This window comes from Lipotes vexillifer, unplaced genomic scaffold, assembly GCF_000442215.2.
Source record: "Lipotes vexillifer unplaced genomic scaffold, Lipotes_vexillifer_v1.1 scaffold444, whole genome shotgun sequence".
NCBI classification, from domain to species: domain Eukaryota; kingdom Metazoa; phylum Chordata; class Mammalia; order Artiodactyla; family Lipotidae; genus Lipotes; species Lipotes vexillifer.
Genome location: NW_006793488.1, coordinates 4630477 through 4644842, shown reverse-complemented (window position 1 = coordinate 4644842; position 14366 = coordinate 4630477). Strand labels below are relative to the sequence as shown.

The 14366-nt window shown below is 43.2% G+C and overlaps 1 protein-coding gene and 1 pseudogene across 1 annotated transcript; both read right to left on the bottom strand.

Annotated features, from left to right (window-relative positions):
- Window positions 1–7016: 7016 nt before the first annotated feature.
- Window positions 7017–7958, bottom strand: LOC103088938 (N-acetyllactosaminide beta-1,6-N-acetylglucosaminyl-transferase, isoform A-like). Its single transcript, XM_007466414.1, has one exon. It carries the CDS (start codon window positions 7956–7958, stop codon window positions 7017–7019), a length of 942 nt encoding a protein of 313 aa, XP_007466476.1.
- A 302-nt stretch (window positions 7959–8260) lies between these two features.
- Window positions 8261–14366, bottom strand: part of LOC103088671 (N-acetyllactosaminide beta-1,6-N-acetylglucosaminyl-transferase, isoform C pseudogene) — an 11836-nt pseudogene continuing 5730 nt past the window's right edge.

Below are 14366 nucleotides of genomic sequence, written 5' to 3'. Positions count from 1 at the left end.
GAGAAATTAAGCATCTTGCCCAAAGTTATGCAGACTGCAGGTGGCAGAGCCAGGACTGTTTTTAAATCCCACCAGCAAATTGGTAGCCACCATCTGATGCTGCAGAGTAAACAGATCTTTATTTAGATCATTTGTCAAAAACGCTCTACAGTTGCTTACACCTGAAATGCATTCAACTGGTGACCACTGATTTTAGTTCAGTTGAGCCTAATTCCTATTATTATTATTTTTTGTCTTCAATCTCCTTTTAGCTTCCTTAGTATGAAATTAAGATAGGTCACCATAGGAAGAAATGTTATTTCTGAATATGAAGTATTAATAATATTTTCATTAAATTAATGAAATTTTAATATTAATTTGATATTTTAGAAGTCTTTATTGAGATAGAATTGACACACAGCACTGTATAAGTGTAAGGCATATGGCATAATAATTCGACTTATATACGTCACGAAATGATGACCACATAAGTTTAGTGAATATCCATCACATAGACACAAAAGAAAAAGAAAAAATACTTTTTCCTTGTGATGAGAACGCTTAGGATTTACTCGAAGAACTTTCATAGAGAACATACAGCAGTGTTCATTATATTAATTATGACATACATTACATCCCATATTTATCTTATAAATGGAAGTTTGTATCTTTTGACTGCCTTCATCCAATTTCCACCCCCATGTAACCACAGATCTGATCTATTTTACTATGAGTTTGTTTGTTTTTGAAGTATAATTGACCTATGTTAGTTCCTGTTACACAGCACAGTAATTTGCTATTTCTACACATTTCAAAATAATCTCCACAATAAGTCTGGTTACCATCTGTCACCACCCAAAGATATTACAGTGTTATTGACTCTGTTCCCCATGCTGTATGTTTCATACCCGTGACTCATTTATCTTGCAACTGGAAGTTTGTACCTCTTAATCTCCCTCACATATTTCTCTCCATCCCCCAACCTCCTCCCCTATGAAAACCACCCGTTTGTTCTCTGTATCTACAACTCTGTTTTGTTGTTTTTTCATTTGTTTTGGTTTTTAGATTCCACATATAAGTGAAATCATATGGTATTTTTCTTTCTTTATTTGACTTATTTCAATTAGCATAATACGCTCTAGGTCCACCCATGTTGTCACAAATGGCAAGATTTCATTCTTCTTTACGGCTGAGTAATATTCTTGTGTGTGTGTGCGTGTGCATGTGTGTATACCACATCTTCTTTATCCATTCATCTGTTGATGGGCACTTAGGTTGTTTCCATATCTTGGCTATACTAAATAATGCAAAAATGGACATAGGGGTATATACTGATACATGTTTTTGAATTACCATTTTTGTTTTCTTTGGATAAATACCCAGCAGTGGGATTGCTGGATCGTATGGTAGTTCTATTTTTTGTTTGTTTGTTTGATTTTGTTTTTTGCGGTACGCGGGCCTCTCACTGTTGTGGCCTCTCCCGCTGTGGAGCACAGGCTCCGGACGTGCACGCTCAGCGGCCACGGCTCACGGGCCCAGCCGCTCCGTGGCATGTGGGATCCTCCTGGACCGGGGCACGAACCCATGTCCCCTGCATCGGCAGGTGGATGCTCAACCACTGCGCCAGCAGGGAAGCCCCGGTAGTTCTATTTTTAATTGTTTTGAGGAGAGATGGTATTTTCTTGAAAAATAACTCACAGATATCCCAACTCACTGATTTCCTTTCCTATGCAGTTGACAAAAGTCAGTATTTCCAGCAGATACAAAAACAGAGATTGTTCAAGCTAACAGTAAAACTTATCCCCCAAATTTCCTTCCCCTGCAAGTCTGCCCATACACCCAGTGATCCTGGAAGCTCTGTGAGCATGATGTGTTTGAGAAACATAAATTCCCTCTGGACGTAGCAAGATCCCAGCCAAATCCTTGGGGCCACGACTACAAGTTCCCAGAAGCAGCTTTATTTAGATCTGTTCTTCCTCCCTTCTCTCAAGGTTCCAGCATTCAGCACCTCAGCACTGCATCTGTACGTATAAAGGGACTAAAGCAACTAGCCAGCCTCCAATAATGACAGAGAGTCCGGTCAGTATGGACTCTATAGCAGAGACTCAACAAGCCTCCCCTTTCAAGGGCACATGGGTACATACAAGACAGAGAATTCCAGAAGGGCTGGTCCATAGTCTGGTTCCTGGGGGAAAAAAATGAGAAGCAAGTAGAATCTGTCTTCCAAGCCCACGATCTCCAATTTTCTTCTTTTCTCTGTTCCTTCCCCGTCAGATATCTTGGCATTCCTTTTTTCTCCCATCTCCAACAAAACCTGCTCTCAGATTTTTTTTTTCTGAGATTTTTTCAGAATGAGAAAGGAGGAAAGGCTCTTTTCTCATTCATTCATTAATATGAATTTGAAATAAGCTCCCACTGAATCATATCAGAAATATTCCTTTGTAGCAAGTGGGGCAGAAACCACTGGTCAGTTTTGAAATCTTTAAATCCACGGACCACATGATGAATGAAGCATGCCCACTGAAAGCCCCTGTCACAGGCAGAGCCATGCAGCCTGGAGGGGCACATGATGCATTACTCATAAGGGAAGTAGGAGGCAGTGAACTTGAATGTCTGGCTGGTAAAAGGATCTTTTCTCCAGTTGGAAGTCAGCCACAGCTGAGTCAGATGAGAAACTAAAATGTGGCCATCTTGTTACAGACGGGATTAACGAATGGAACTGGGGAGGAGAGAGTTGGGGGGAAAGTGGGGGAAAGACGGAGGGAGAAGTGGGGAGGGCAGGAACCCTCACTTCACAACAGCTGGTGAAGTCTGCTGGGCAGTATCTTCCAAGGCCCCTGTGAACTCTCCTGGTATAACACTTCTGTCCTCATGGGCCCCTTCGCTTGAGTGGACCACCCAGGAATTTTCATCTTCCAAGAGGCTTCCAGAGGACCTGTCATGGCCGAAGGGCCTTACTATGTATGAGGAGACCATGTTTTGTGCGTTTTGACACTGCCACCCTGGCCACACCTGACCCGAATGGTCTGGGGCCTCAATGCAGGGCAGCGTGTCTACACAGAGGTCAGCCACAGCCCAGGAAGTGGCCTGGAATGAGAAAAGGGATGCTCGTTGTACAGTCACAACACGACCCACAGCAAGCCTCTCTGGGAATAAATATCTGAAGGAGACAGAGGAATTGCCATCAGTGGAACAGCCCAGAATCTGGCTGGAGACACGAGGGGAAGGCATTGAAAGTAGAAGCCGCGGGGCCCACAAGCAAGTGAAAACTCTGAAGCAGAGGTAAGACTTTCATATAAGTAAAAAGAAGCAGAATGAAGATGCTGACACATGAGCACGGCCGATTTCTCTGTGTGGCTCTCGGACGGCACCACTGCTGGCTGACCATTCTCCCCAGAGCAGGGAGGACACCTGGCTGCCTGCTCTGTCCACTACAGTAGCCACGGGCACAACTGATATTTGGGGTATATTGGGTTAAATAAAATACATGATTTAAATTCATCTGACCTATTAATTTTTGTTTCTTTAATGTAGCCACAAAAGACCTAAAACTACACATGTGGCTCACACAGTATTTCTATCAGGTGGTGTTCTAGTTCCCCATGAGGCCGTTTCAACTGCGAGATCTTTTTTCTTCTGTCCTATTACTCCTTAGAGAATCCTAATAAGCCCCAATCAATGCAATCAACTAGAACAATCTTAAAATGTCCAGAACAAACAACAAACATACTCATGCATCAGCAAAGAATGACCCTCAAAGCAGAAATGACCCAGATTTTCACATAGCAGGAGGAACAGTTAAACAAGACAGCTACCTAAGTTTCTGATTCCCTTACCTCCTCATGACTAAGCCATACACTCAGGCCTACCTCAGGTCCTGCAAGAGTTGGCTGGACCAGTGAAGGGCCACAGACCTCTAACGAGGATCCCATACCCATAACACAGAAACAATTTTAAGGGCTCACTCTTTTAAGTTTATGAAATGCATGGAGCAGTCCATTTGTTTTCCATTGTTTCACTGATCTGTAATTGCTGGTATTTACCAGAGGTGTAAAAATCTAGTTGCAATAGAGAAATCATGTTGAGAACTCAACACTTCTGTTCAATAAATTGATCAGAATCATTAGTTAGTATCACGAACTTCAGAGTGGAAGAGACTCACAGGCCATCTTGTCCGACACTTGATAATTGAGTTCCTTGACAGGGTTTTTTCAGTCTCTGCTTCGGAATATCCCTTGAGTTTGTTCACCACTGAGGAAGCTACCCATTCTAATCCCAGATCCGTGGGTTCTTTTATCTCCCACCACTGACCCTGGATTCTTCTTCCAAAACTACAGCATGGGTTCAATTTCTGTCTCCTGGGCAAACGTTTTAATTATGTGAAGGCAGTGATCCCTTTTCAAGTCTTTTGCAGATTGAATATCCTTTTTGTTTGTCTTGGTCCCTTCTTTGAAAAATGGGGTCTGGCCTTTTAACCTTCTTGGCTACTCTCTTTGGAATCTGCTTTGTCAATGTCTCCCCTCACAGGCTGGAGCCCAGACCTGAATGGTCAATACATATTTGGTCCAAGCAACACAAAAGTGAGAAGAGGGCCTTTTACCTCCCTTATTCTGGGTACTACAATCCCATATAAACAGCTTAATGGTCATGACTCCCCACTTCAATTTCTTGAGCCCTGATTTCTTTTTTGACCATGATCTCTGCCAAAAGAAGTCATTTTATTTTTTTAATTAAAAAAGTCATAAAAATTTTTGTTGAAGTATAGTTGATTTACAATGTCGTGTTAGTTTCAAGTGTACAGCAAAGTGATTCATATATATATACACATATATATATACCTTTTTTTCCGATACTTTTCCATTATAGGTTATCACAAGATATTGGGTATAGTTCCCTGTGCTATACAGTAGGTCCTTGTCCTGATTTCTTTTTTAAAAATTATATTTATTTATTTTAAATTTATTTATTTTTGGCTGCATTGGGTCTTCGTTGCTGTGCACGGGCTTTCTCTAGTTGCGATGAGCGGGGTCTACTCTTCCTTGCGGTGCGCGGACTTCTCATTGCGGTGGCTTCTTTTATGGCGGAGCACTGGCTCTAGGCACGTGGGCTTCAGTAGTTGTGGCTCGAGGGCTCTAGGGCGCAGGCTTAGTAGTTGTGGTGCACGGGTGTAGTTGCTCCGCAGCATGTGGGATCCTCCCAGACCAGGGCTCGAACCCGTGTCCCCTACATTGGCAGGCAGATTCTTAACCACTGAGCCACCAGGGAAGTCCTGTCCTGATTTCTTTCATCACTAGGACATTACCCCTTCCCGCTTTGGGAAAACCACAGATTTAAAAAGCATTCTATCATAGCTGCCTTCTAAGTAGCTGTATTTCCTTTGATTTTATGCCTGCACCAGTCCTCTATTACTAGGATTTTAGAATATTTTTCTTTTTTTGCTATTATAAGTGACACTATGATGAAAATAGTTTTAAATTAATCTTTTCCCTATCTCTGTTTATTTTTTAAGAATAAATCCCTAGGAGTAAAATTAAGTAAAAGGATATGAACATTTTCAAAGCCGTTTGATATATAGGTGCCAAATTGTCCTTCAGAAAGACTGTGCAGGTTTATACTTTTCTAGTGGTCTGTATCGGAACACTCGTTGCCCATCCTGGAGTTAGGTGTTGTTTTTTTAACACCAATTTGAGAAGTAAAGAATTGTAATCATTTATTTTAATTTGTACTGGTGGTGAGCATTTGTATATGATTGTTTAGCATATGTATTTCTACATGTCATAGTTAATCTGATGTGTTTCTTTTTCCTATTTGTGAGATGTATTTATGTGTTACAGATATTAACCTGGCTGTATGTTGTTTCTTTTGCAACTACTTTTTCCCCAGTGGATTCTTCTGTTTTCACAATTTTGCCAAGTATTACCAAGGGGGAAAAAAAAAAAAGCATTCTAAGTCTAGGAAGCTTTGTATACAAACATCAAAAACAAGCATCCACGATGGTTCACATCCCTGGCTGTTCCTGAGAATTTCCTGGAGGCTGAACAAATACTGAAGTCCACATCTACCCAGGAAATCAGGAAATGTATTTTTAAAAGCTCCAGGCGACTGTAATATGTATCCAGGGTTGAACCACTAAATCTCAAGAAACCATGACCTTGATGCTCATGTTGATTCAAGTTAGTTTTCCTTTGAACTGTGAATCTGAATTTTTATTTCAAATTGAACTAGCAGAACTGAATTAGTTCACTGTAAACAACTGGAGATTATTCAAGTCATTTGGAACTTGGACCAAGGAAATGTGGAGTTAGTTTAGGAACAACTGAGACCGAACTGAAAATCACCTTAAAAGAACATCAGGCTTAGGCAACCTGGTTTATAATTGGCATGTTTGCTTACTAGCAGGGTACTTTGAGCACATCATATAACCACACTGGTTTCATTGTCTATAAAATAAAGGCACTGGTCTAGGAATCTTTAAGAGGCTCTAAATTTCAGACTCAGTTCCAGGAAAGAACTTGCAAATGAAAATTGTTAAAGTTGTATCTTGCTCTCATTTTGAAATGATCTGAATTTAGCTACTGGAGCTTCAATAGGGGCAAAGGTATTATTTAAGTGTTCAAATTGCTGCTCAAATTTAATTTATCATATTTATGCCTGATTTTAAATACCATCACATTTAAAGGAGAATTGTGTTTAATCTTTCATTCGCCAGTCAGTGTTCCTCAGTTCCTTGCCATGTGTCAAGACTACAGCACATATTCGAAGTGGGTCTATGGGCTCAGAAAGGTAGCTTGGTATGTCAGCAAAATCAAGTCAAACAGTCGGTCTCTACCTCTGCCCTAATCACTATGCCTCAGTTTCTTCATCTGTAAAATGGAGATGAGTTATATCACCCACTCTGTGAGCAGAGCTGCTGTAAAGACTTTTTTAATGAATAGTTGAAACTGTAAAGATCTTTAAAATTTTTAATTTTTTGTTTTACTATTTTTCAGTGGTTCATTCAGTATTGGCCACGCAATGTTTATTCATAAAAACAAAAGTTAAGAGACATACATACCAGGAATCCTATTGAGTGTGACCCAGAAATGTTCATCAGGACTGTAGGTGTCCTTGGACCAGGACAGGAAGTCAAGTGCCTGTTGGTCTTGGAGGACAAAATTAGCAAATTCCCTCGTGAGGGCCACATAGGCAGTGCCAAAGTAAATAGTCATGTTGTGAGGAGGTGGAGTTTTCAATTTCGCGGTTTTAATCATGTAGGAATTTCTTTTGCTCAGTAGTTCTTGGTGGACATATTTAGTCCGTCCAATAGCATGATCGGGAGGCAGCACCCCTGGGGTGATGTTTTTCCCTTTAAATCCTTTCAGATACTGAACTATCTCCCTGTTGGTTTTCAGGGGGAAATCTTGCCCACAGGTGTTGATGGCATATTTCCACGGAACCTCAGAGCCTGCAAGATCTTTGATGCAGTGCAGGTCAGCCTGGAGCCTGGAAATCCCACCGTAGACCACGGGCTCCATCTTGGAAGCCAGAAAAGCATTTGGGAAGCAGCTCAGTAATTGCTTCACTGCATCTTTAAATGTATCTGTTGCCTTTTTATCCACATGAACACAGTAGACATTTTGGGGCATGTAAATTGCCCTGAAGAGTCTCTCAAAAGTGCCAAAATCTTTGTGGATGGTCATCATGTAAGCCAAAGGGAAGCCAGCCTCTTCTTCAGAGAGTGCTTCTGTTATGTAGTGACTCTGAGCTATGTACTCATAACAGGTAGATTCACTGAGGGTAGTTTTCAATGCATTCTCTGTTGGGTAAAAAACCTTCCCCTTAAAAATCTGACGACAGGCTTCTGCTAATAGCGAAGCATTGGACAGAGATGCTCCCGGGAAATTTTTATTCTCCCATAACTCATGATTGTAAACAAACACAAAAATCAGAGCAGTGACCAGAGACACACAAAAAAGACACTGCTTCCAAGAACCCATCATTCAAAACCAGGAAATGCGTAAAATGTCTCTTGGGATCTGATCAGAGCATAGGTAGATTTAACTTACATTTTCTCCAGAATCCATAACCATCCTTTTGGTAGGTGCAGTTCTCATCGGCTGTTCGGTAACCTTCCAGTTGAGCATGCTTGTCCTTTCTTTCTGTCTTCCTTTTCTCCTCGTTTGCCACTGCATTGCATTTCCACTTTCTTCCTCACATTTCTGAAGTTAACTCTTTGGGATTTGCTTTGCTCAGTCCCCACGCCCCCTTCCTGCAACCTGTTTCTACAAAAAAACAAGTTGCCTCAGGGAGGTTTTGACTCCAATGTGTCCACGTTACCCTACAGGAAAATCGCCAAGGGGTGAACTGACTATTCTGAAAGGCATTGCTCTAAGACTTTAACCCCAGCCTCTTCTCCTGGCCAAAAGGTTGGCAACTGTGTCAGCTCCAACTTCCTGTTAATCATTGTGTTCAACTGACTGCGTTTGTTTGCTTAAACAGCACTGCCAAGTTAAAAGCGTGGGTTCTAAGCATGTGAACACTGCCTGGAGAGATATTCTGTCAATAAATATTTAGTGCTTAAAAATTAATCACTTAACCTTGCCTTTTTCCACACACGCCCCCCTCTCCATATTGGCTGGCCATGCTATTAAAGCACGGCATATGACTAACTGTTGAGCCATTCTTTCCAGCACTTAATTTTCTCTGCTACGAGGTAAGGTCCTTAAAAAGGCACATTAGCAAGTGAACCTCCCCACCTAACTTGTCATAGTATGATGAATAAAGGCTAATGGAAAAAAAAAAAATCCACCCCCCAAAAAACTGACAGCCCATTATAACCCCCAAATTGCTAAAGCTGAAGTTAGTGAATGTCAAGTTTATTTCACCCAAGCCCAGGGAGGATGCAGGGAGACCAGCCTGAGGCCTGGAGAGCCAGGAGAGAAGAATCATCTCAGTATGGGATGTTTTAGAACTTAAGGAGAGAGGCTCTTAGATTCATATATATAAACCATTCCAAACTCTTAGATTCATATATATAAACCATTCCATTTCCCTATCTGTAAAACATGAGAATAATTTTATCACCTTCATAGGTCAGTCGTGAGAATACAATGAGAAAGCACATCAAGGGCTCATGACCTGCCCAGCAATGAATGAGGCGGAGATAGAAGATAGCTGGGCCCCAGGCTGAGATGCTGGTGCTTCAAGGTAAAATAAAGGCAGGAGCAGAGGGGCTTCCCTGGTGGTGCAGTGGTTGAGAATCCGCCTGCCAATGCAGGGGACACGGGTTCGAGCCCTGGTCCAGGAAGATCCCACCTGCAGCAGACAAGCCCGTGCGCCACAACTACTGAGCCTGCGCTCTGGAGCCTGCGCGACACAACTACTGAGCCCGCATGCCACAACTACTGAAGCCCGCGTGCCTAGAGCCCGTGTTCCACAACAAGAGAAGCCACCGCAGTGAGAATCCCATACACCACAATGAAGAGTAGCCTCTGCTCGCCACAACTAGAGAAAGCCCGCACGCGGCAACAAAGACCCAATACAGCCAAAAAAAAAAAAAAAAAGACAGTAGCAGAGAGGAGCTGAGCTCTGCTTGAGTAAAAAGATAAGACAACCACATTCTTCACTCTTGAGGTCAAGGAGACTTCCCTGACTACACATGTGCAGAAAGTTTCCTCAGGGTCAAAAAAGGAAGGGGGTGGGAATTCCCTGGTAGTCCAGTGGTTAGGGCTCCACGCTTCCACTGCAGGGGGGCACGGGTTCAATCCCTGGTTGGGGAACTAAGATCCCACATGCTGTGTGGTGCAGCCAAAAAAACAAAAAACAAAAAACAAAAAGGGAGGGGTCGCTAACCCATAATATGTCCTGCCAGCCTCCCAGAGACCCTCGCACTGGAATCCATCTTGGCTAAAAGATGTGCAGGCACGTTGGGAGGGCCCTGAGTCAGACCCAGTTTGGGCATGAAGCAAGACAAAGCAAGATGACTGGGCAGAAGGAACCCATAAAACTGCCCCCATATAAGTAATTCCTGCTACTCCCAAAGCGTGACTCTCCCTCTGAGCCTGCCTGCATGTCTTTCTGCACATACTTTTCTTCTAATCAATGCTTTACCTGCTTCACTACCTTTTGTCTCTGTGCTGAATTCTTTCTTCAGAGAAGACAAGGACTGAGGTCCTGTTTCAAGCCTGCTGGCCCTGGTGATCTAGTGGTTAGGTTTCTGCGCTCTCTTCAAGCCACCTCACCCTGTGGCCCGTGAGATCAGGGCTGGGAGAGAGGAATAAACAAAAGCCCCTCCCCCCCGACACTCATGTCAAGGAAATGACACAATTAGCATCTCTCCTTCGAAACATTCTTAGTCTTCCCTACTCCTCCCTCTGTGAGCCCATGCCAAGTAGTATACATCTAGGATGACTGTGATCAGTTTTGTTTTATTTGGTAGTCAGCTGCACAGGGGTGAAAGCACACTATGCACACATGTGGAGGGGCTATTAGCGCTGGGCTCACAGGTGGCTCATCTGTTTCTGGCTCCTATCACTGTCTGCACATACTAGGCAATCAGATACTTATCGATCAAGTGCTCTATTTTGCATTCCCTGTTTCCCTGAACACCTTAGTGTGAGATTCCTACATTTGTGATTTATATTTTGTCATCTGTGATCTCTATTTGTATCTGTGGATGTGGGGACGTTCAAAGTACCTAGTTTTTCCAATACATCTTAATTATAAAGACAACATAATATTACAGATAGTTTGTGAACAGTGTTTTCATGTCCTGTGCTCCTATTTCCCTCTTGTCCATAGATATACACATTCTGATTTTACCAAGAACATGGGAGATGCAAGTTTGCATCCTGCGTTTTGCACTTCCTGTCAGAGCATAACATTTTCTTTTTTTTTTTTTTTTGCAGTACGCGGGCGTCTCACTGTTGTGGCCTCTCCCGTTGTGGAGCACAGGCTCTGGACGTGCAGGCTCAGCGGCCATGGCTCACGGGCCCAGCCACTCCGTGGCATGTGGGATCTTCCTGGACCAGGGCACGAACCTGTGTCCCCTGCATCAGCAGGCGGGCTCTCAACCACTGCGCCACCAGGGAAGCCCGAGCATAACATTTTCCATCATGCTACTCAGTTTTCACTGGACATCGTCTTCACACCATTACCTTAGAACACAAGACTGGAGTTATTATTTGTTGTTGTTTTGCTCCCACCCCAGCTAAAAGCTAACGCATTAACAAGAAGGTTGCCAACTCTGTTTCATAATCTTCAGGAGCATAGGAAATGATGATAAGAAAGGACTTAGGGAAGTTTTCCAGAACCAAGGGGTCAGACTTCTCTTGTTTTAGGAATCAGATTCTACATACAATATGATTCAAGTGAATACAGACTGGTCTGTAGGACCCAAAATGAATTCAAACAACTCAAATATCTATTTACATAACTATCTTTCATGTGTCTACCTAGAATTCTTTGGAACAAATCATTTCTTCAATACAGTAGTCATACGAGAGCAATCTTTTCTAAAATGATGACTAAAATTTTGTTAATTTTTGTTTTATTTGTAATATCTCTCTAGGCAGCCACTGCCCACATCAAACGAAATCAACTATAGGGGTGAATAAATGGAGGCCTCGGGACTTCCCTCGTGGTGCAGTGGTTAAGACTCCACACTCCCAATGCAGGGGGCCCACGTTCAATCCCTGGTCACGGAACCAGATCCCACATGCATGCCACAACTAAGAGTTCACATGCTGCAACTAAGGAGCCCGCCTGCTGCAACTAAGATCTGGTGCAAACAAATAAATAAATACTTAAAAAAATAAATTATAAAATAAATAAATGGTGGCATCAATGCCTAATTATGCTTTCTAAACTAGTTGAATAATTTTTACAACTTTTTCTCCTAATATATTCAGATGATTACACCAACTCTTCCTTTGTTGATTTCGGCTATCTCCTCATTCTTGACACAATTCCATCCCTCCAGAGATTTCATGCATAAAAGCATCTCTAGTAATTTGCCTGTTCTGCCCTGAATTTACAGCTCCCCGAGTTTAAAGTTACAGGGTAAAGAACGTTTGCAAGTTGGCACTTTGCTGCAGTGGAGTCCTTAATTGCATCTCATGTGAAATGCTTCAAGGGTCTTTTGATTTTGGCAATACTAGCCATTTTTTTTACAGGAATTAGTATCAATCTTTATTTGTGCATCACCCCAGTGCTATCTGATGTTTACTCTCCCGGTGGTCATGTGGGAAACGCTGGTTCTCCGCACCCTCCTGACTTTCCTGAGGACCTTTTGCAATGTACCACTCATCATTCTTCTAAATTCTGGGTACAACGCTCTTGCCATTTGTGCAAAATAGTAGAAGGGGATGGTAACGAGTGACAAAAAAAAAAAAAAAAGAAGAAGAAGACGTGCTCCTTTATCCCAGCTTGAACATTACATCAAAATTAATACCCCAAATTCTAAGTTGGAGGCAGTGATTGGGTAGGATAGAATTCTGAAGAAGTTGGCAACCAACACAGACTTGTGGCTTGGTCGCTCTGTAAGTGGTGAGGTGTTCACTGATGTCCCAGAATTCAACCTACACTTGCTTATTTCTATATAATGTACACTCTTATAAATTCTCACTCCAGGACATAAACTAATTTTTATTCCACTAAGAAAATTGCTCTTAGAGTTTAATCTCAACAACTGACTGTAGAAAGGGAGCAGAAGAAAAGGTCTCCATTTCTACAGATGTGGATGCACTGTGCATCATGCTTGTCTTATTCCTGGGGCCACGTGGTACCCAAACCACTTTTCAAGTATTCATTTCATCATGACATCACTTCTGTGCCCAAGCGAGAAACCAGGGAAACCCAATGGAAACTTTCTCAGCGTCCACAGAGGTCACAGAGAAAGAGCAGCTTGGGTTAAACTGGTTTTAAGCGCACGTGACATTGTGTCTTTTTGGACTCCTGCAGCTCTTTCTTTCGGCCCAGGCTCTCTTCTCCCTCCATCTTCTTTCTCTGTTTATTTATGTATTTACTATGTTAAATTCTGTACACTGTTTTCTCATCATCACTGCTTTTGTTTGTTTGTTTTTGTTTTTAGCCACAGGAAATAGCTGGAAGCAACAGGACTTAAAATAGCCCAGGAGGGTGGTGAGAGAGAGCCTGGATTGTGTCAGAAGGTCTCCAGTTGGGCCAAAGCCACTCTTGACAGCCGGGAGCCCTTGAACCAGTGATTTGATCTCACACCTCACAGCTTCCTCTGGGGTGAATTTGAGAAAACAACCCCTGTTCTTCCTTGGCGTCCCCAGTGGTGGCTTCCTCCCAGCCACGTCACCTACACCTCTGAGCCTGAGTTTTTTTCCAACATCAACCTCCTGGTGCAGCTGGAGGATTCCAGAAGTAACACACAGAGAGCACCCAGCTGGGGGCTGTCCAGAGACATCAGAGCTAATTTCATACCTTGAGAGAAAGCCATTGGGAAGAAAAGAGTGAAGAGAGGAAATGAGGAGGGTTGCAATTATTTAACATAAAATCACCGCAAATAGAACGGTAGGAAAGTGCAAGAAAAAACTGGTTCTTTTCAAAACAGTCAATTAGATATCATTGGCGCAACACAGAGCTGAGGCAAAAAGCTGACAGATGAAGAGCATGTCAGCGTTAAGTAGAGTCTGTGCCCACAAAGCCCTTTCCAGCTGCACTTGCCCTTGAAAGGGTACCTGACAACCCTCGGCTTTCAACGCCAAAGGCTAACAGGAGGCGGCTGAGCCCAAGAACCTCAGAGGTTTTCACAGTCTAACGTGTCTCTGCTCACAAAGGCCTCAGGTTTGAGTTTTGGCTGGATTTTAGAGGTTGGGTGTCACAAGGAGAAGGTAAAACAAGTGTCCGATCCCACTGCCAACTGGGCGCTTCACCTGTCTAGACTTCTGCTCTTGCCTTCCTCCACTCTGCTCCCCACAGAGTCCTTGATTTGAGTTTGAAGTTACAGGAACTCATGGTCACTGCTACAGCGAGTGTTCCCAGCCAGGCGAGACCTTGAGCTTCTGATCACTGAGAATTACGTGCTGCAAGACACTAGCCCCCTCCTTCTGAATGCAATATGCTGTTCCATCAGGACAGAGTGCAAAGAAACGGATCCCCTATTCTTTTGGGTCCCCGGGTGCTGGATCGCAGTATCCCCATTTCTTCTCAAAGCTCACAGTCTACGAGGAACCTGATGCCTACTCTCTATCTGGCCAGCTGGATGGGGAAAGACCTTCTTTTTTTTTTTTTTTTTGCGATATGTGGGCCCCTCACTGTCGTGGCCCCTCCCGTTGCCGGATGCGCAAGCCCAGCGCCCATGGCTCACGGGCCCAGCCGCTCCGCGGCATGCGGGATCCTCCCGGACCGGGGCACGAACCCGCATCCCCTGCATCGGCAGG